The 21937-nt window shown below is 36.5% G+C and overlaps 1 protein-coding gene across 1 annotated transcript in view; it reads left to right on the top strand.

The window, feature by feature from the left end:
* NRG3 (neuregulin 3) overlaps positions 1-21937 on the top strand; it is a 1013555-nt gene that overhangs the window by 893243 nt on the left and 98375 nt on the right. Inside the window, exon 5 of the mRNA XM_023762111.1 lies at positions 6933-6959. Coding sequence (XP_023617879.1) covers positions 6933-6959 — 27 coding nt within the window. The remainder of the gene's footprint in view (positions 1-6932; positions 6960-21937) is intronic.

The following is a 21937-nucleotide window of genomic DNA, read 5'->3' as shown; positions in this document are numbered from 1 at the left end:
CAGCCCATGGACTGCAGGGTCTCAGGTTCCACTCCAGTCAATTGGCACATACCTTTGTTGTAGGCTCGATCCCCAGCACCAATCAGGGTACGTGCAGGAGGCAACCAATTGATGTATCTCTCTCACATTGCTGTTTCTCTCTTTCCATCTCTCCCATTCCCTTTCACTCTCTCTAAAAATCAATAGAGCCCTAGCCAGTTTGGCCCCGTGGATAGAGAGTCTGCCTGCGAACTGAAGGGTCCCAGGTTCAATTCCAGTCAAGGGCACATGGCCGGGTTGCGGGTAGGAGGCATGTAGAAGGCAGCCGATCAATGATACTCCCTCATCATTGATGTTTCTCTCTCTCTTTCTCTCCCTCTTCCTCCCTCTCTGAAATCAGTAAATATATTTTTAAAAATCAATGGAAAAATATCCTCGGGTGATATTAACAACAACAACAAAATGTAAGGTAAACAGGACAATAAGTGGTGCTTGTACAGTGCCTGAAAACAATTTGTTCTCTTAGTGGATTAAATAACTCTTACCTGGGCATCTGATTACCTGATAATTTTGTAAAAACGAGGTTTTCTTCATAGAGAGGGCCAATGTATGCTCTGAGTATAAAAAGTGGCTAAATTTCAAACTGCTTAGGTTCAATTGTGTTTCTACCACTTACCAGCAATGTGGTTTCCTCCACATGTCCCAAATTAAGGGGAATTTCTTGAACTCTCTCTGCCTCTATTCCTCATCTATAAAATGAGAATGATGACAATCTTATTCTCATAAGTTTCTGCAAGATAATATTTAAATCAGTTCCTGGCACATAGTAAGTGCTCAGTAAATAGTAGCCATTATTATATAAAAAGAGTGTGAATATTCTAAAAAACTATAACTTTTACATATAAAAGTTAATCAAACCATTAAAGACATGGAAATAATACACTCTACTATGCACCATAAGGAAAATCAAATGTTTTTGCTTAAGTCTTGTACCTTCTCTTCCACCCCAGTATCTGTGCAGTTCTTGGCCGATGGTTTGTTGAGGAATGAATAAGTGGATGATTGGTTGATTAATTCTCACCATACACCTCTTGGTTTTCTCAGGCACCCTGGAATAGTTCCAGGAAAACTGTTTGCTTTAAGATGTCGGTAATTAAGAGTTATGAGAAATACTGTGGTTTAGGTCCTATGTAACTCAGTTGACAAAATTAATTGCTTTTCTGTTGTGCTCTTGGATTTTTATTGATACTTTTATATGAAACAAAGTCTATTAGTATCTTTAAATCTGTGATAAAGATTTGTGTTTAGCATTTTGAGAAAAGAATGGAAATATCTGTGTGTGTGCACATGAGAGAAAGACAGAGAGATTTTAATTGAGACCTAACATTTTATTTGTATGTTTCACTGGTGACAAAAATGTTGTTATAAAAATTAAGAATTTCCCTTTAAAACCCAAGGATACAAATGCCACCTTGCTTGATAGTATTTCTGAGCGTTATAACTATATTGATTAGGTGTAACTTTTCTACTATGTTAAAAGAAAATAGATTTCTTTTTCCTTGAGAATTCTACATACACCTTTAAGTATTTGAATAATTTTCAAAATCTGATTTCTTCAATCTTAAAATATTGAGATTGCCCTCAAATTCGTCAAACATTCCACCCACTTCTTAGTGCAATCTCCAGACTCACAGAGCTTGATTCTCCATATCTCCTATCACACAGATGTGAAAGATATTCCATGTTTATGGGTTGGAAGGATAAACATATTAAGATGGCCATATTACCCAAAGCAATATGCAGATTTAGTGCAATCCCCGTTAAAATTCCAATGGCAACTTTTTTGTATTCAGATTAATATTTTTTATTGAGGCAAAAATTCACATAACATAAAATTGACCATTATAATCATTTTAAAGAACATAGTTCAGGGCTTTAGTATACGCACATTGTTGTGCAACCATCATCATTATCTAATTCCAGAACACTTTCATCACTCCAGAAAGAAACCCTGCCCCACTGAGCAGTCCCTCTCCATTTGCCCCTTCCGCCACCCCTGTGCCCCGCTGGCAACCATTAATCTGCTTTCCTTGTCTATAAATTTGCTTCTTCTGGACATTTAATATAAATGGAATTATACCACATGTGTCCTTTTATGCATCTAGCTTTTCAGTATGATGCTTTCAAAGTTCATGCATGTAGCAAATATCAGTATGTCATACATTTTTATGCCAATTCACTTCCCATTATATGGATAATATCACATTTTGTTTCTCCTTTCATAAGTTGATGGACATATGTGTTGTCTCCACTTATTGACTATTACAATTAATGCTGCTGTGGTATACAAGTATCTGTTTGTGTCCTTCTTATCCTGCTGTTTTTATTGAATTTAAAAAATGTGTGTGTGTGTGTGTGTGTGTGTGTGTTTCTATTTTTAAAGAAATAGAACAAAATATCATGAGATTTGGCCCTGGTTGGGTAGCTCAGTTGATTAGAGTGTCATCCTGATATGCCGAGGTTGTGGTTTTGATCCAGTCTGGGCACATATAGGAATCAACTAATGAATGCATAAATAAGTGAAACAAAAACAAACAAACAGTGGTCTCTCTCTCTCTTCCTTTCTCTCTCTTTATAATCACTAAAAATAAATTTTAAAAATTATGTCATCAAATTGATATGGAATCAGAAACCCAGAATAGCCAAAGCAATCCTGAGAAAAAAGAACGAAGTTGGAGGTATCACACTCCTGACTTCAAATTATATGCCAGAGCTACAATAATAAAAACAACATAGTATTGACAGAAAACAGACACAGACCAATGGAACAGAACTGAGAGCCCAGAAATAAAACCACATGTATATGGGCAAATGGTTTTTTGACAAAGAAGTAAAAAATATACAATGGAGAAAAGAAAGCCTCTTCAATAAATGGTGTTGGGAAAATTGGAAAGCTACATGCAAAAGAATGAAACTAGGTTACTGTTTGCCCCTTATACAAAAATTAATTCAAAATGGATCAAAGATCTATAATAATAAAAGCATAATATGCTAATTAGATTGGACAGCCAAACGACCTTCTGGACATCATTCTGGACATCCTTCCGGGCAAAGCCGTGGTGGCAGGGGCCAATGCAGAGGCAGTTAGGGGTGATCAGGTAGGCAGGCGAGCAGTTAGGAGCAATCAGGCAGGCAGGTGAATGGTTAGGGGCTATCAGGCAGACAGGCAAGGAGTTAGTGACAATCAGACAGGCAGGCAGTTAGGAGGCAGCAATCCCAGATTGCGAAAGGGATGTCCGACTGTCAGTTTAGGCCCAATCCCGCAGGGATTCCTGCAAGATTGGGCCTTCCCTGCAGGATCGGGCCCTAAACCGGCAGTCAGACATCCCCCGAGGGGTCCCAGATTACAAAAGGGTGTAGGCCAGGCTGAGGGACCTTCCCATCCCTTGCACAAATTTTATGCACTGGGCCTCTAGTCTAAATATAAGAGCTGAAACAGGAAGTTACATAGGAGAAAACATAGGTACTAAGTTTATGGTCCTTGGTCTTAGAGATAGTTTTATCTTCCCACAGGCAAGGGAAGTAAAGGCAAAAATAAATGAATGGGACTATATCGAACTAAAATGCTTCTGCGCAGCAACAGAAACACTGCCAACAAAACAAAAAACAACCAATCGAATTGGAGATGATATTTGCAAACAACAGCTTTGGCAAGGGATTCATATACAAAATATATAAAGAACTCATACAACTCAACACTAAACAAACAATCCAATAAGAAAAATGGGCAGAGAGCCTGAACAAATACCTATCTTAGGAAGATATAAAAATAGCCAACAGATACATGAAAAGATGCTCAACTATACTAGCTATTAGGGAAATGCAAATCAAAACTACAATGAGATATCACCTCACACCTGTTAGAATAGCTATTATCAACAACACAAGTAATAACAAGTGTTGGAGAGGTTGTGGAGAAAAGGGAGCCCTTATTCGTTCATGCTGATGGGAATGTAAACTTGAACAGCCACTATGGAAAACAGTATGGAGGCTCCTCAAAAAATTAAGAATGAAGCTTCTGCCCTGGCTGAGTGGCTCAGTTGGTTGAGCATGGTCCCAGGCACTGAAAAGTTGCCAGTTCAATTCCTGGTCAGGGCACATGCCCAGGTTTTTGGCTTAATCCCCCCAGGAGGGAGTGTGTAGGAGGCAGCCAATTGCTGTCCTCTCACATTCATGTTTCTCGATCCCTCCCTCTCCTTTCCTCTCTCTCTAAAAATCAATTTAAAATATTTTTTTTTAAAGAATGAAGATTCTTATTCACATTAGAACTGAAGCATAATCTTGCCAACTTTTCTACAATCTCCATTCTTTCACAGAGCACTTTAGGCCCCTCCATCTAATATACATTTTTTGGTTTTGCACTATAGCACCGTTACTAACAATTACCAAAGCCTTTTCTCTGTGAGCTCCCACTGATTTCTGAATTACTGGAGAACAAAAAACTTGTCTTTTCATGAAAGTGTGCTAAATATCTCTCAGTATATATTAAGCAGTCAAAATAAAAGGCATGCAAAGAAAGTAATATATCTACTTTTTAAAAATTCCATTACCATCTTTTTTGTATGAGTCATTCTCAATTAAAATAGGTACTAATCAATGAAAACAATGAACTATATACAGGCAAATTCATAGAGACAGAGAGTAGTAGATTAGAAATGACCAGAGGCTGCAGAAAGGGAAAAATACAAAATTATTGCTCAGTGGGCACAGTTTCTCTTTGGGGTTATGGAAGAGTTTTGGAAACATAGTGGTGATGTTTGCCCACATTGTGAATGCAATTAATGATGCTGAACTGTACACTTAAAATGGTTAAGATGACAATTTTTAGTCTATATATATTTTACCACAATGAAATTAAAAATGAATTATTTACAAATAGGAAACACACTGAATTATTCAAGATAACTAAATACATATTTTCTAAAAAGGAAAACTGTTTTGCTAAATAAAGAATTCATAAAAAGGAGCTCAGTAATCAGTCTTAGAAACAAATACAATTGTAGCCATACACTTTTCATTTATTCTCATTTATGTAACATATTGCTGCAACAGAAATCATCATTAATGAAATGAATTTAAAAAGTGAATGAGTGAAAGGGTAACCAGGCTGTGCAGTGAGAAGAGCCTCCAATCTTTACTGAGACAGGAGGGAGTCCGGGGAAACTGAGGCCAGGGCAGCAGCTGCAAGGTGACGGTGCTGGTGGTGGTGGGAGAGGTAAATGAGATGAGGATGTCCTTGGGGAGGAGACTTCTCAGCAGATGTGGATTCCGGGCCTGGAAGGGAGCTGGCAGCAGCCTGCGGGGAGATATGGGGAATGAGAGGCTGAGACAGAGAAGTGAGAGACACACCTGGAAGAAGGAACAGAGGTGGGTGGAGGAAGACTGAGAGAGGAACTGAGGCCCAGAGGGGGACAGACACCTGGAGAGTGGCCAGAGATGGAAACAGAAGTGAAAGGAATCAAAGCCATGGCATAGTAGGCTAAGGAGACAAATAATAATAATAATAATAATAATAATAATAATAATAAGTGAATGAGTGAATAATTGAATGATTAAATGAGGCACCATCTATATCAGTGGTTCTCAACCTTCCTAATGCCACAACCTTTTAATACAGTTCCTCATGTTGTGGTGACCCCCAATTTCATTGTTACAAATTGAACATAATTAAAGCATAGTTATTAATCACAAAAACAATATGTAACTATATATGTGTTTCCCGATGGTCTTAGGCAACCCCTGTGAAAGGGTCGTTCGACCCTCAAAGGGGTCGCAACCCACAGGTTGAGAACCGCTGATCTAGATGATTAGACATCTAAGGCCGAATGCCTGGGCATAGCTGGGCTCAGTTTATCACTCTGCTGATCACAGGCAGACATTAGCTGGTAAAACAGTGGGCAGCCCACATGTACATGGTACATAGTCATTCATTTTTAGTAGGAAGTGGCAGAGCTTAACAGTCAGAGGGCTTGGGGGTCAGATCGACTGGATTTGTGCCCTAGATCTACCTCATCTTTTGAGGCCAATGTAAGATTTTTAATCTTGCTGAAGTGCAGTTTCTCATCTAACAAATAACAGGAAAAATACAACATTATTGCTTTTTTGTGAGGGTGATCAGCATGTGGTGGAGGCCAATCATATAAAAGTCTCTACTTATAGCAGAGAGTACAATAAGTATATGTTAAACAAGTAGTCATTCTAATAATAAAAGGGTAATATGCAAATTGACCCTAATAGTGGAACTACCAGGATGACTGATCGCTTTGATGCACACTGACCACCAGGGGGCAGTCGCTTAATGCAGGAGCTGCCCCCTGGTGGTCAGTGCGCTCCCACAGGGGGAGCTCCGCTCAGCCACAAGCCGAGCTGAAGGTTTCAAGCGCAGTGGCAGTGGGAGGAGCCTCTCCTGCCTCCTTGGCAGTGCTAAGGATTTTCTGCCTCCTTGGCAGTGCTAAGGATGTCTGACTGTGAGAGGGCGCAGGTTGGGTTGAGGGAGGGACCCCCCCCCCCCAAGTGCATGAATTTTCTTGCACCGGGCCTCTAGTTTTACATAAAATACCATGATTTCTAAAAATCAATTTAGTACCAGATATTGTTTGTGTGAACATTTATTTCTTTCTTGAGGCCTAACTTTATACTTCGCATACTTGGTAACAGATGCAATATTATTCCACCTAAAGTTTCAGGCTTTGGGGAAATACCAATCATGTTCAGAGCACCCCTTATTGTGAGCAATTGTAAATTATCTTTCCCCAAAAAATATGCAGTTAAAATTGAGACACATTTTTTTCCCTTAAAATGGGAGTCTGATACACATTGATTTCCATGTGGAATTTTTTCTAATCATCGTTTCTTTTTCTGTTTCCCTTTCTTACATGCTGACTTCTGTGTAGCAGACCACTTGGGGATTGAATTCATGGGTAAGAATAAACATTTGCTTCTTAAATATCTGGGAAAATGTGAAGTTTGAAATGTTTTTGTTCTCCTTTTCCATCTAATTATACTTGAAATGTTTCATTATCAGATGCTATTAGTAGAAAAAATGTTTTTGTCTATTTTTCACTAAGTAATGGCTCAAAATGAAAGGCTTAACTACTTATTGGGAAGTCAATTTAATGTTAAGTGCAGCTCTGGAATCCTACAGAAGTTAGATTTGGCTCCTGGCTTTGATTGTTTGCTCTAATTCTCAATTTTCTTATCCGTAAAATAAGGATAATAATCGTTCCTCTTTTACTGCATGTATAAATTGCTTAGCACAATGTTTACAAGATGGCAAACACTCAATAAAAGATAGAGAATAGCTGTGATGGTTTAAAAATGTCACTTTTGTTATTTTCTGCTCTAATTCCTTTTCCTTTCACATGATGATTGCTTTGGATACAGTTTGGTACCAATCTTAATTGTGAGTATGGACTATAGAAACTTTTCATTTTACAAAATTAAAATATTTCTTTTGAAAGTACTTGCAGTGAATGGCGTGTTTTTAAAAGCATTAGAATGCCTTCCACGGGAATTATTCTCTATATCCATAGATAATTACATTAAGAATGGGTCACACTTTTCTGAGTCTAAATTAAAAATACAATGGATAAAAAGGTTTTGCATGAGGTTGATATGCATCATGGTGCTGAAGTGGAAAGATCCTTAAGAGTTGAAGTTAGTTAAATGGAGATGACCTAAATTTACTTCCAAACTCATAATTCTCTGCTTAATTGACGTTTGTTAAGCTTTCAATTTTCTCTTACATGGTAAGGATATGAATACTTGCTTCATACATAATATGTTTATTGTAATACATACATTTACTTGTATTCATTTATTCATTTACCTATTTATTCAGAAAATATTTATCTAGTGCTTGCTGTAAGTAAAAAAAAAAACAACTGCAAAATGCTAGAGATAAAATACTGAGTAAAAATGGACTAAAAAATCCTTGTTCAATGGGGCTTACAGTCTAGTAAATTTACAGATGATAATCAGGTAATAATACTGATAACTATAAAATTGCAAGTTTCTTAATACCAATGCCAAGCAAGATATAGGATAGAAATGATAGATATTTAAAATATGATATCAACAAGTAGTTGAGACAAATTGAGGTTGCAGGTTAGAAAAAGGAAATTCCTAGGATGACTGCAGGATTTATAGTTTTCATATTTAGATAAAATGTGGACCCATCTACTGAAAAACAATACTGAGAAAGGAACAAATTTATGAGAAATGTTTCCTAGATTAAATTAGGAAATGTTGAGTTCTGGATGCCTTTGTTATATCTGGGAGATGTCAATTTAGTGGTTGTATTGCTGGAAGTTTTAGGGTTACTTAGTGATTAGTGATTGCATCTTTAAATGGGAATTGAATCTCTCTGTTGTGTGATATTATTTATTAGTGCTCTATTATCTCAGTATTAGATTATAGAAAAAGCGGACAACACAGCTTAACTCCTGCAGGTTGGGATTTTTTAAATTGAGGTGATAAAACTCCTAAGGGCGATGAAATTGAGGATAATATTCAAATGAAGCTTTCTGGAATGTAAGGTGTGTGTGGAAAGAAGTGAAGAAAGGGTGTTTTATCTCAATGGAATCAATGAGTAGTCATCATGGGAGTAATCAAAGTAGTTGTGGGCATGGAAAGGAAGCTGTAGTCATATGGGCTAGGAAGTACAGAAATTTATGGTCATGGTCAAGCAGTAGACTATAAATTGTATGTTGAGAAGGACACATGATTGGTTGATACTTTCCTCATTTACTGATGATGGTAAGGATGAGCAGCAACGAGGTTCCAGCATCAACAGTCACTTTGAGAATGATGGGTACCGGCCATAATGGATAGGAAATTTGCCCCATTGGACTGTGGTGATTGCAGGCTTTGAGGATAGAGGCTTCAGTTCAGTTTATGTAGCACAGTGACTGCAGATGCAGGAGATAGCTCATGGGTGGTGGGTGGGGATGGGTAGCTTCAGATCCCACAAGTGGGTGGTCATGGTTATAGTAAACAGAAATTGCTACATCAATGTTGATTATCACTGCTGAAAGTGATAATTAACTTTTCCTTAGGACCTCTAGTCCTGAAGACACTGGCACCTTATAGCATAATAATTTGCTAAAGAACCAAGATATGTATTAAGAGGTCTATTAAAAATTTAAAATAATGAACTAACCAGTTGGTAAAAAGTACAAAAATATTATGTAGATCATCTATATGCAACTCAAGACTAAGAACATAGTGAATCTTGCTGTAAAGCCTTCTAGGCGATGTGAATATTGACTCCAGCAGTAGAGATTGCCATGGAGGAAAGGGGATGGGCAACAAGGAGTTGAAGGGAGGACATATGCATATAGATAGTGGCGACTAATGAAGGACTGTTTGTAATTTTGAACAGGTTAGTAAATAAACTGTTTTTGCTGATCTCACTAGTTCTAGACACTATTTACCCTCACAGGTTGCTCTAACTGAATATGTAAAATTATTTTTGTTGCTTTGAAAACAAATATTTTCATATTTAACTTGAGAGTTTAGAATTCACATAAATAAAAGCTCTTCCATTGAAGGTGACATCATCCCAGTGACAAGGCATCTCTAGGTACCAATTCAGTTGGGAAGCAGAGATGTCGGCATAGCTTTAATCACGAAGGTATATTGTGGTGACGGAAAATGATCAGTGCCAGTTCTGCTTTAATCAGTTCTGAACACCTTTTCTCTCAACTTTATCATTCTTGCCGTGGGCAATGTTAATTTCATCTTGCCTTGAGTTGGAACATGGGTCACAAGGTGATAATCAGAAACACAGATGCCTTCTTTCCAAGTCTTTGTTACCCAGGAGCCACATCTATGCGCATCCTCGTTGATCAGACTCAAAACCTGAATGCTTCTTACAAATTCGTTTTTATAGCAGGGAACTCCAAGTCATATGCTTCAAGAATCTTATTATTATTTAACCAGCATACATGTATTGTACTATGTCCCAGATATATAAGATATTGAAGATACAGATATAAAACCCACATCCCTTTAAGTCTAAGGGCTCTGATCCTAAAAAAAAAGAGAGAAAGCTACATGTATTTGAGGTGATATAAGAGGTGCTATAAATAAAAATGACAGGCGAAATATAATAACGAAGCTAAATGGGCTTGGGAAGTTCAGAGACAGCCTCCCAGAGGAAGAAACATTTAAGCTGAGTACCAGCCAAAGCAGATCAACTGTGCCCAGTGAAGCCACAGTCCAGAGCTATACTTACTCGCTTCCGCTTGAGAGTGAGGTTTCTGCTTCAGTCTATCTGGTCTATGAGGTCTCTAGAGTCACTTCTTTCTACTAGAGAGAGACTATCAGCTGCACTAAAAACACTTAACCAAAAAGTTTTCTGAATCGATGTATTAATTGTAAAGAATAACTATCCTATTGAATAAGCCATGCCAAACCCAATGGCCATAAAACTGTCAGCATTCAAAAGGATTTTTCCTTAATTATGTTCATGAATTTCTCTTAATGGTGCTTCTGGGATTGCTACAAATGGAAATTTCAACAACAAATACCACTCTGGAATACAATTGTAGTTTTTAAAAAGTTAACTAATGTAATTTTAAGGTGCATGAAAACACAAAATTGTGAAATGTTTGTGAAAAAAATTAATTCATATTAAACCAATAATCAAAAAAGATTTTTGGAATTCATGACTTAGCCTGCTCATTCAGGCATGCATGAGGGAAAACTGAGAATCTTAGAGTCAGATGTTTGAACTTTTCCTCAAAGTGTGAACAGATCAGGAGATGGAATAGACAAGTACTCACTGAGGTGTGTGAGAAATCCAAGTGATAATCCAGATGGCCAAAGGGCACAGCAGGTTGGCAAAGTGTGGAAGGCACATTGATCATGCAGAGGCATGTCTCATCTGAGAACTATCTGGTTACTGTGTCGGGTGCTCAGTCATGGAGCATATCTCATTACATCCATTTAAGCTATTTGTCATGCGCTATTTCTCTGACAATGCCCTGACACATTGGATACTCTAGGCATCAAAGATGTTTGTATAAAAACAGGTGCAATGCCATTTGAAAACATATTAGCAAGCCACAGGGAGAGCTATGGATCTTGTAGAAAACCTTTCATGCAAATGTGATTCATTCTTATATGGAAAAATAAAACGAACTGTCAGTTAAATGTATTGTTTGTGATTTGACATTGTTTTTAGGATAGCATAATATATGCAAAATCTGAGTAAACTCTAGTATACATTTTTAAACATCAAAATTTTATGAAACTTGGGAAAAATCAGATTACTAGCTAAAATCTTTTAAATTTTCTCTGAAAGAATTTACATACTTTGAAGTTTAAGAAGAAACACTGAGTTTTATATAATGAGAGGCTTAGAAATGTTTACAGTTTAAATGTGTACAGATACAAAATTGACAGTTATTTCTTAAACTTTCCCATATATTGATTATCATATATTCATCCCCCAGGTAAAAACCACAAAAAACAAAAAAAATGTTTCTAACTCTGTTTGGGTTATATGAAGTGAGGATATTTTCCTTAATGTGACCTTGCTTATTTTGAATGAATTGGAGCATGTTCATTTAAATCTAACAGGCTCACATGTTGGTCAAATGAATTCATAAGATACCATAATTTTTGAATTTTATTAAAGATATACAAGTAAGGATCATTTTTCTCTGGGCTGAAATCTCTAACTTAGACTTATATGAACAAAGATGTTTTCATTCATTTGAATATATCATGTTTTGCTATAAAATAAAATTGGAATTTATGCACAAATACATTTGTATGTGTGTTTGTAGAGGGGTTATGATAAAAAATATTTGTTTAGTTTTTCTCATATTAAACTACATGAGAAATCACATATATCAGAGTAATATAAGTTAACATTATTTAATGCTTGACATGTGTCACAAAATTTACATTCTTTCATTGAACTCCTTCCAAAGATACATCAGGTAGGAACTACTTACCGTTACATCCTTATGTTATAAATGACAAAACTGTGGTACAGTTAGGTGAAATATCTAGTTCAAAGAACAAGGAAGTTTGCAAATACAAGATTTGAACCAAAGTCTATCTTCTACCAGGTCTCTTGAATTCTACTGATGACTAATTACTGGGCATGCCACAGAATAAGGGCTTCAGGATTACTCAAAGAGGTTGTCCTATGGCAATGTTTTTGATGGCAAGGCAGTTCTGTATCTAGTCCTAAGGTTTGAAGGTAATGTTTTCCAAACACCATGAGGTCATAAGAATCTTGGTTAAGTAACTCAAATTGTCCAAGCTGTAAGAAAATAATAAATTAACCAAATGCCAGCTTATAACTTTACATTCAAAACTATAACTGCCAAGTGTACAAAAAAGCTCACATTTGCTGGTCATTGCAGTCTCTCATGAAGGATAACCCACAAAAGTTGTACTGTATTTGTAGGTTTCTTTGTGATTACAGACTGTTAGGAACATTAGTTGGGAGGTCCTACTGTTGAATGCTGTTGGGTATAAAGGTCCATATCTTCTGATGGGAGACATTTGCCAATAGATTGAACCATCTCTCCAATGACCTGCCAAGGTTCTGCTGAAGAAACATTTGCACCATCTTGTGTTCTCACTGACTTTTCTCTTTAGCAATATGACCACTAGCTCTCTCTTTACACTGATTTTTTTGTGACACTGTCAATGTGGGAAATGTCCAAGCCTGTAGAGTATTTTTGTAAGAGCTTATTTGAGCCAAACTAATGACATATGCCACAGAGCAAGATCTCAAATGCTCAGCAAAATAACAGCTTTGCAGCTTTTTAAAATGATTTTTTTAGGCACTTGAGATTAAGAAGGAAAAGTAAGAAAGATTATATGAAGGTGGAAAAAAACAAGGTGGGAACTGGATTACAGGATAGTTAACAAGATGTCATGCTTTCTTGAGGGTAGTTACCTTTTTCTCAAAAGTGTGTTGACCTGGATGCAAAGAAACAATGGACAGGGCTTGTTTGAGGCAAAGATAAACCTCTCACTAAAGAAGCTGTATGCCTGGGGCATGACTATCCACCATGACCTGCTCAGTTAGAAATTTATAATCAGATCACCCTGTGAGGTTGCTTTCCATAGAAATAGAATCTTTTTTTTTCAGGGGGGGGGGGCGGGTAAGGGAGGGTCCATATCATGGTTCTCCGTACAAGTATTAATAATTCAGTCTCTCCAATTATTTTTGTTATTCTTATTTTTGTTTTTGGAAGAGATGACTTGACTTTGTTATTACCAAAACTCCCTGGTCATACATAATAAAGATAATATTTTGGCTTAACTATACGTGATTAATCTAAGTCATTAGCACATATCGGTACATCCAGTGCTTAGAAGTAAAAGTCTCTAAAAAAAGTCTTGATCACTAAGTCAAATGAATTAAATTCTGACAAAATGTAAAGGTGAAATTGAAAACTTTCAGTGATCTTCTTTGAGGAATGGCTATAATCCAGAGATACTATAGAAAATTTGCAGATATTTTAGTTGTGATTTCTACAAAGGAGAAAATGGATATTTCTATAAAAACAATTTGAAACTAGATTCCAGAATTGGTTAATAAAGGCTCATTGGTAGACACTGAGAAGGTATTTGTTGTGAACCATTTGAAAAAGAAGTGCTGTTCACTGAAAGATTACATATTTATATAATTGACCACTACATGTTTGCTAAATTAATGTACTTTTTAAAGCTGATAAATGACTAGATTGAGAGTTTCTATACCAGTGATGGCAAACCTATGACACACGTGTCAGAGGTGACATGCAAACTCATTTTTTTGGTTGATTTTTCTTTGTTAAATGGCATTTAAATATATAAAATAAATATCAAAAATATAAGTTTTTGTTTTACTATGGTTGCAAATATCAAAAAATTTCTATATGTGACACGGCACCAGAGTTAAGTTAGGGTTTTTCAAAATGCTGACACGCCGAGCTCAAAAGGTTCACCATCACTGTTCTATACAAAAAGTGAATTTATAGAATTCAATAAAACCTTGGATAGACTCTTATGAACTTCTTTTGTAATATGGTATAGATTTATATCAATTTAGTGATAGATGGGTTTGGGGCTATAAAATGGTATATGAAGGATCAAGAACAGTCATGAGTATAGTTTCCAGTTGCTTCTAGGGCAACATTTTGATTTAATGACATAAACAAAGACATAGTTTAAACACTTACAAAATTATTGAACTTTTTTATAAAGTGTAATTTATTAGATTGAAATAAGATCAAACAGAAAGGATTGTCTTTTTTGTTGTCAGATTAGACTCAAAATGAATTTGAGATTGTAACCAAAATCAAGTTGATTACATATACATGTTAATTATCTAAAATATATATAAGTTCCAAAATGTATATAGCTCTAAATGTATATAGATTCCAAAGATCTCCTGGGATGTGCTAGAAAAGAGGAAAAAATGAGCAGCAAAGATGTTCAGATTGTCATTGTTAAGTAATTCCCAATGAAGTTATATATGCAGTCCTCCCTGACAGTTGCTTCAGGAGCTGGGGTGAATCTGTCGAATAATAGAGAGAAACAAATGGATGAGGACAGAACATCAGAAAATGCAGCAAAGTGAAGATGACACAGGCTCTTCTCAACCAGCAGAGTCTGCTTTGTGAGCTCATGATGATTCAGCCAATCAGAATGTGTGAAGCCCCTTTGGGAAGTCAGGCCCATGCTGGGCCAGAGCCACACAAAGACAAGTAAGACAGATTCTCAAGTAGTTTACAATGCAGTGTAGAGGATGCACTTGTAAACCAATTATTGCAGTTCAGTACAAAAAGGATTTAGTTGAACTATTGGTTGGTGTTTTCTTTTGGTGATATTTTTTCTTTTACAAAACATAAAAGAAGTGTTTCCCAAATATCTGCAGGATGTTAATATGTTCCTATGCACATAAATAAGGGAATATATAGAATTCAATGCTAGGCTTTGTTCCTGTGCTGCGCAATTTCACAAAGTCTTCCATATACATCCATCCATTCATGAATCTCATGAGAAGAGTGTTCTAGGCAACATTTTCTGAATTAATTTCCCAGAGAAGCATGTTTCATAGAGCTAGGACTTTAAGAACCATACTCTACTCTGGTAAATTCTGGGAGAAAGCACAGAGGAAGACATAACCGTATATCATTGGAACAGTCAGGGACACCTGTTAAGTGGAAGAATAAAAAGTGTCCCTACAGATGGGAGATGACAGAAGAAAACATGAAGGAAAGGGACAAGGAAGAACGTAGTAAATAAGAGATGGAAAAGCACAGGGGTTTTAGGAAATGACAAGAAGTCTTGGGTAATTAGAGAAACATAATGCACATGAAAGGGAGTGTGGTAAATGATTGGTTGGTTAATCAGGACAGAGCTGATTATGATGACCTCTAAGCCAGTGGTTCTCAACCTTCCTAATGCTGCGACCCTTTAATACAGTTCCTCATGTTGTGGTGACCCCAAACCATAAAATTATTTTCGTTGCTACTTCATAACTGTAATTTTGCTACTGTTATGAATCGTAATGTAAATATCTGATATGCAGGATGTATTTTCATTGTTACAAATTGAACATAATTAAAGCATAGTGATTAATCACAAAACAATATGTAATTATATATGTGTTTTCTGATGGCCTTAGGCGACCCCTGTGAAAGGGTCGTTCGACGCCCAAAGGGGTCGTGACCCACAGGTTGAGAACCGCTGCTCTAAGCCCTTTAGAGAAGTATTTTTTTATTATTTTTTTTATCCTGTGAAAGGAAGCCTTCAGAGGTTTCCAGCAGGAGAGAGATTAGATTTCCCTTTGCTTATTCTGTCAGGAGCTATATGCAAGGTTGCCTTAAGGCATTGCATACAAAATCCCAGCCAATGGGCCAAACTCAGGATTTTTCTCCAAATGCTTGCTCTTTGAACAAGTGTGGATGTAATAAAGATGAATTTCCACTTATTCTGTGTCAAGCACAGAAATAGAAGCAAGGGCAGAATGCCTGGAGAAGCATGGGGATGAGGTGCAAGCAGCAAAGCCTTGGGCACAGTGGACATTGAACTGGCCTTTGCGGGAAGGGTAAGATTTCTATGGGCAGAAGAGGAAACACCCTAATGAAGATGTTAAAATTAACAGGACCAGGATGAGGCTATGTGTTTGGAAATATCAGTTCTTATTAACAAAGGCAAAATGCATTATGATTTAAATGACACAAACTTTTTATTTACATTGTAAATCAATCATGGCATTCCCGGCATGAAACTTTCTAATGGACTTAGGATGAAATATAGTACAGACACCATAGGTTGCCATGCTAAGTGCGCCGTGATCTGGTAGTGCCTACTTCCCTGATTCAAGCTGACTAGATTTCTGTTGCATCCACCTTCTCCTTGTTCTTCTATCTACCTCAAGGCCTTTGCACTAGTTGTTCTCTCAGTGTTAACTAGTTTACTCACCTGCACATGCATGTTTCCTCCTCATAATAAAGGCTTCAGTTAACATGCATTTCCAAAGAGATATTCCCTAGCCACCCTATTTTATGTCTTCTCTATCTCATTCATATTAGCCTCTCCCCCCCCCCATAGGATTTATCACTGTCTAACTGAGTTATTTGTTCATTTTTTTATGATAAGTCTCCCTACGGGAAAATAAGTTCTGTGAGAACAGAATTTACTCATTGCTGCAACTTATAAGAGACGCAATGGTCAGCATAATTATACTAGCTCAATAAATGTTCGTTGAGTTAATGATTTAAAATGAATTTAAATATATGATTTTCTTAACTCTTAAGTTTCTTAAATAATTTAAAAAACAGACAGTATAAACAAAGTACCAATGAAACCCAAGGCCATGTTGTTTGGTTCTAGATAACTCTCAGTCAGTCACTTACCAAATAATACTAAGCATTTCAAATTCATTTTGGAGATTTCCCCTGTCTAAGTTGTGGATGGCACATGAGGGTTTCTCAAAGTGTAGCTTCCAACTCACTCGGGCATTTTGTGCAGTCCTGGAAGTGGACCAGTGTCTTTGAGATCCTGATTGAGCAGGTGTCTTCCTGTAGAATATGTCATGAGTTAGTTGTTTTCACTTAGAGGTTTGTGTTTTCTATTAGTTGCATAGTTAAAAGTTGAGCTAGCTGAGAATAATGGAATAACCTAGGTAGGCAAAATCACTTAATTCAAGAGTTCTCAACTTTAACTCTTATCCCAGCCACTGGGCAGCTTGTCATAAATGTAAATTCCCGTTCTCAGCCTTAGACATCTGATGAGGTAGTTCTGGGACAGGTTCCAGGCTCTTCAGCTGTAACATGATTCTGAAGAAGAAGGTCTCTGCCTACATGATGAGAAACTTTGACATAAAGGGACACAAAGACTTCAGTTCATTCTGGCACCACCATTTTAGTATTTGTATGACCCAGGCAAGGGATTTATCTTATCTATCTTATCTTATTATCTATCTATCTATCTTATCTATTCCTGGGGTTCCCAATCTGTCTACGTGGGATGATGGCATTACCAAGTTCATAGAGTTGTTTGCAGATCAAAACACATAAAGCCTGGCACTTACGAAGTGCTCAAGGTGAGCTATTGTAACTACTTGTTCTTCCTGGAGCAGCTTCAGGGGTGATGATTTCTGACCTATATGCTATCTTGGACTTCTTTAAGTTGTCAACATCACTCTGATTCTTCTGGAAAGGGGAAATTGAATATTAGTGTTTCTTTCTTTGCTATGTAGGGACTCTAACGATATCTTATAGAATGACAACCATTTTCCAGAGCATTCCAGTGAATGTCAGCCAAGATCGCAGGATTAGCTCTCTAAAGAGTAATATCTCTGAAATCTAAAGTTCCTTAATCAGAATTTTACTTCAAATAAGATGCCTTTAATATTCAACCTGGCTATGCAGGGTGGCTGCCTTCCATGTATTAGTATTTCCAATAGGATCTCTCATATGTGAAGAAAGTCCAGTGACGCTTGTCCAGTGACGCTGCCCTCTCACATGTCTCATTCACTCTTCTCAGAAGAATTTCATTGACTTTATTTCTTTGGATGAGTCCTGAAGCAGGAGACTGCACTGTGTTGAAGGCATATTGAATATAGACTCTTTTTATGACAAAGCTTGCAAGCACTTAAGAAAGATGGAGGGAAGGGAATTAACATTTGCTGACTATTGTATAACTTATGGGCATGGTAGGTGATTTCACATGAATTATCTCATTTTATCTTTCAGAGACATTTGGTATCTTAAACATGTGATATAGAAAATCACTACAATCTGAGTGGCTGGCTTTTTGTCTGGAAACATTGATCCTGTATTTCTTTAATTTAATTTAATTTTTTTTAGCATCCTGTGGGTATACGAGATTTGAGGAGCTACTTGGAATGTGTTTAAGGAAGCTATCCATATTTGGAACAAAGACACAGGGATGCAGGGCAAAGAAAGTTAGTCTAAGAAGGCTAGTAAGCTAATTTTTTTATTGCACACACGAAGAAACAAGGTCAATGGAAGTAAAAGCAATTTTGCTTAACTGATAAAGAGCAAAGATGAATTATAATCTAGATCAAATGTCTCTGAAGCCCAAATTCATCCCATAGTATTCCCCAACCAGCATAATTGAAGATTATGTGTTCTCTTCACTGTCCCTATGCTGGGCTCCAAGCATACTGAGTCAGGGACATCCATATACTCGACTTGGACCTCAACTCTAGAAGATGCATTGTGTATACAGTTGCCAGATTTAGCAAATAAAGATGCAGAATCCTTGCTCAAATTTGAATTTTAGATACACAAAAAAACTCACAATAGTTTAGCTTAGATATGTTTGAAGAATTGCATTGGGCATATCTATATAAAAAAGCTGTTTGTTGCTTACAAAATTTAAATTAACTGGGTGTTGAGTATTTTATCTGGCAACCCTACCTTTGGGGCCATAATCACAATGAAGAGTGGCCCACTACTGATCATTTCTATTTCACACTTCATTCCCTATGAAGGCTGAATTAAAGTGGATATGAGCATTGCAGAAAGATAAGCAGAATTAATGGGATTGGTGAACAGGAGGGATTGGAGTAAGGGCATTTTGTGTGTCTCCAGGTGTAACTCTGCTTATTACATGATGAAAATTAGGCAAAAATAATGCTAAGCTTTCCCCAAATTATCTCTTGGCAGCTATGAATATTTAACATGGAAACTGCATTCTGTAAACTCATTGGTTCTGGGCACGATGAGTCCCGCTGTCAGAGAAATTGATGAAGTATTTTAAAGCCAAGTTCTTATTGTCGGTGAAATCGCTTAACACATTAAATGTGGATGCTTCAGAAAACAAATGGTAGTGTGCTAACTTGGTTAATCAGCTTTTGAGAGAGAAAGTAGCATTTAACATACCAAAAGATGCCGTTCAAGGAACTATTAATGAAGTAATAACAGCTGTATCTTTATTTGTTCAACATCCATTCATCTCCCCATTACATTCAGGCTGCTAACTTTAGTCACAAACATGTTTTTATGAGAATCTGAGATGTTTCGTATGGGAAAAAATCAAGGTTATTTATTTTCTGGAGTTGTACTGTGGAATCATAGTAGTGTTTCAATGATTCCACTTTTCTATGGCTGCGAGAAAAAGAGATGCCATGGGATTGAAGCAGCGTGATGGCAGGAATGGATACACTCTGAGGCCAGGCAGCTATGACAGGCAGCTAGACATGGTCCCGCTGCAGTTTGACTTTCTCCAAAATATTATGAAATCAATGAGGGCCAATATCATCCAACAGCATCAGCTCAAATGAGGTTTTTCTAGACCTTTAGGTTGGTCTATACAGAAATCCCATATGATGCAAAGGTCTATGTCACACATCACTGTATTTTGCCTGCTCAGTCTGGTTTCTGAGGTGACTAACACTTACTACTAACCTATATGACCCTGGGAAAAGCTTAAGACCAAATATCTGACAAACCAAGGGTTAGATCAGCTGCCAATGACTAGCTCTATTTGGTTTGGCAAGTGTGAGTCAGTAGGACTGAGTTAATCACCTATAAAATGTAGTGTTAGTACATATCTCACAAGAATGTGGTTAGAATAAAACAAGATGACGTATTTGGAAGAACCCAAGTATGGCCTTTTCCTAAAGTCTTATTTACTTTAATATTTTTATGATGCTCCAGAATGTAGAAGATATAGTTTAAAAACTAGTTGGGTGATAGTTTGATTTATTTGGAATGTATTGTTCTAGTAAGAAGGCATGCTTCTTTTTTTCTTATTCAAAAGCCATACCCTTGGGAGTAATATAGTTATAAAAAGGAATGTTTTTTATCAGATCAGTGGCTTCTTCCAAATTTATGATTTACATCATTTGTTCATAGAATAAGAGTTTGATTGGACAATATTTGCAAAACATACCTATACATAAATAATGTTTAATATCAATAATATCAATCAAGAAGAAATGAAGAGTGATATTGATTGATATTAAAATTATATATGATTGGTATGTTTTGCAACAATTGTCCAATCAAACTCTTATTCTACGAACAAATGATGTAAATCCTAAATTTGGAAGAGGCCACTGAGCGGAGCTGATTGAACCTGTCCCTCTTGGCTGGTCAGTTCTTTATAATGAATGGAACCCTGCCTCTCTGTACAACACAGTGTCATAAAGTTATTGACAGATTCCTGAGATGTATCTTTGTTGTTGTTGTTTTTTTAAGTATGAGTATTGCATCTTTGAGTATTTCAATTTCCCCAAGCCGCAGTTTTCTTGTATGCAAGACAGGAAAAATACTAGTACATATTCCAACAACTCTTGGAATTGTTGAAAATGGTTCGTCCAGTAAACCTGTATCTGCTCTGTAATCTCTTCCTTTACCTGATATTCCATCTAATACTGCAAGAAAATTATCTTGGCCTATCCCTATGCTGTACCTCTTTACTGATACTTGTTATGATATTATTTTCAACTTTCTTTCCTGTGCACCTTTTTTTCTGGGAAAATTATGGTTTCTCAGTATCTTTTCAGAAGTCTAAATGTGTTTCCCAAGACACTTTAAAATTTATATGAGTTAATACACACCACACATTTAGAATAGCTATGTGCAGTGAATGCTCCAAAATATCTTTATTTATTTTCTCTTTCATTCTTTGCATACTGTAATTTTATAAATTCAATTTATAATACCATTTGCTTATTTTCTTTCCATCTAGAGGGGGGCAAACTTGTAAGCATTTTGCTATAGTTTTTTCCCCAGCCACTTTGCTGAATATATATGTACATTTTTTCATGGTGGAGATTATGGTGTGCAATACTGCCTTTTCAATGTGGTCAGGTTTTATTGGTATTGAAATTTTAGATTTATCTTGTAATTTCTTTTGATTTTACATTTGTATGAGATAGAAATATAATCAGTTTATGCCTAGTTTTATATATCTGTTAAAAATATCCCTTGAAATAAAAAAAAGAACATTGTGTCATAAAACTCCAGTTGCCTAATATATTCTTTAGTCAACAAAATATCTTTAGGTCACTTTTAGGGAACAAACTTTTGGACAGCCTTTTCCCAGTGTCTACTTCTATAATAGATTTACGATGATTTACTTTCAAAAGGTGAGACTTTACCTTTACTGCTATTACTTGTCATTTTGCTTTAGCCTGAATTTTCTGACAGTAGAAAAGTACAGATATTTTGGTGTAGTGATTGTGATTTATAACAACTTAAACTCTTTTAGTTGTTCTGTTTTTGAGCTACACACACTGACAGGTGAGGACATGAGGAGACAGGTGTGGATGCTGGTTAGTGATTATTTTAGTTGCAAAAATGGGATCACAGTCTCAGAACTACAGTTTCAGACTTCAGAATCTTCTTTCTTTAGCTTGATGTTGTGATAGGATATGTCGTAGATTTGGTAGAGTCAC

This window comes from Myotis lucifugus, unplaced genomic scaffold (assembly GCF_000147115.1).
Source record: "Myotis lucifugus unplaced genomic scaffold, Myoluc2.0 scaffold_233, whole genome shotgun sequence".
Lineage (NCBI taxonomy): Eukaryota > Metazoa > Chordata > Mammalia > Chiroptera > Vespertilionidae > Myotis > Myotis lucifugus.
The sequence above is the reverse complement of the archived record's forward strand: the minus strand, read 5'-3'. Positions and strand labels throughout refer to the sequence as shown.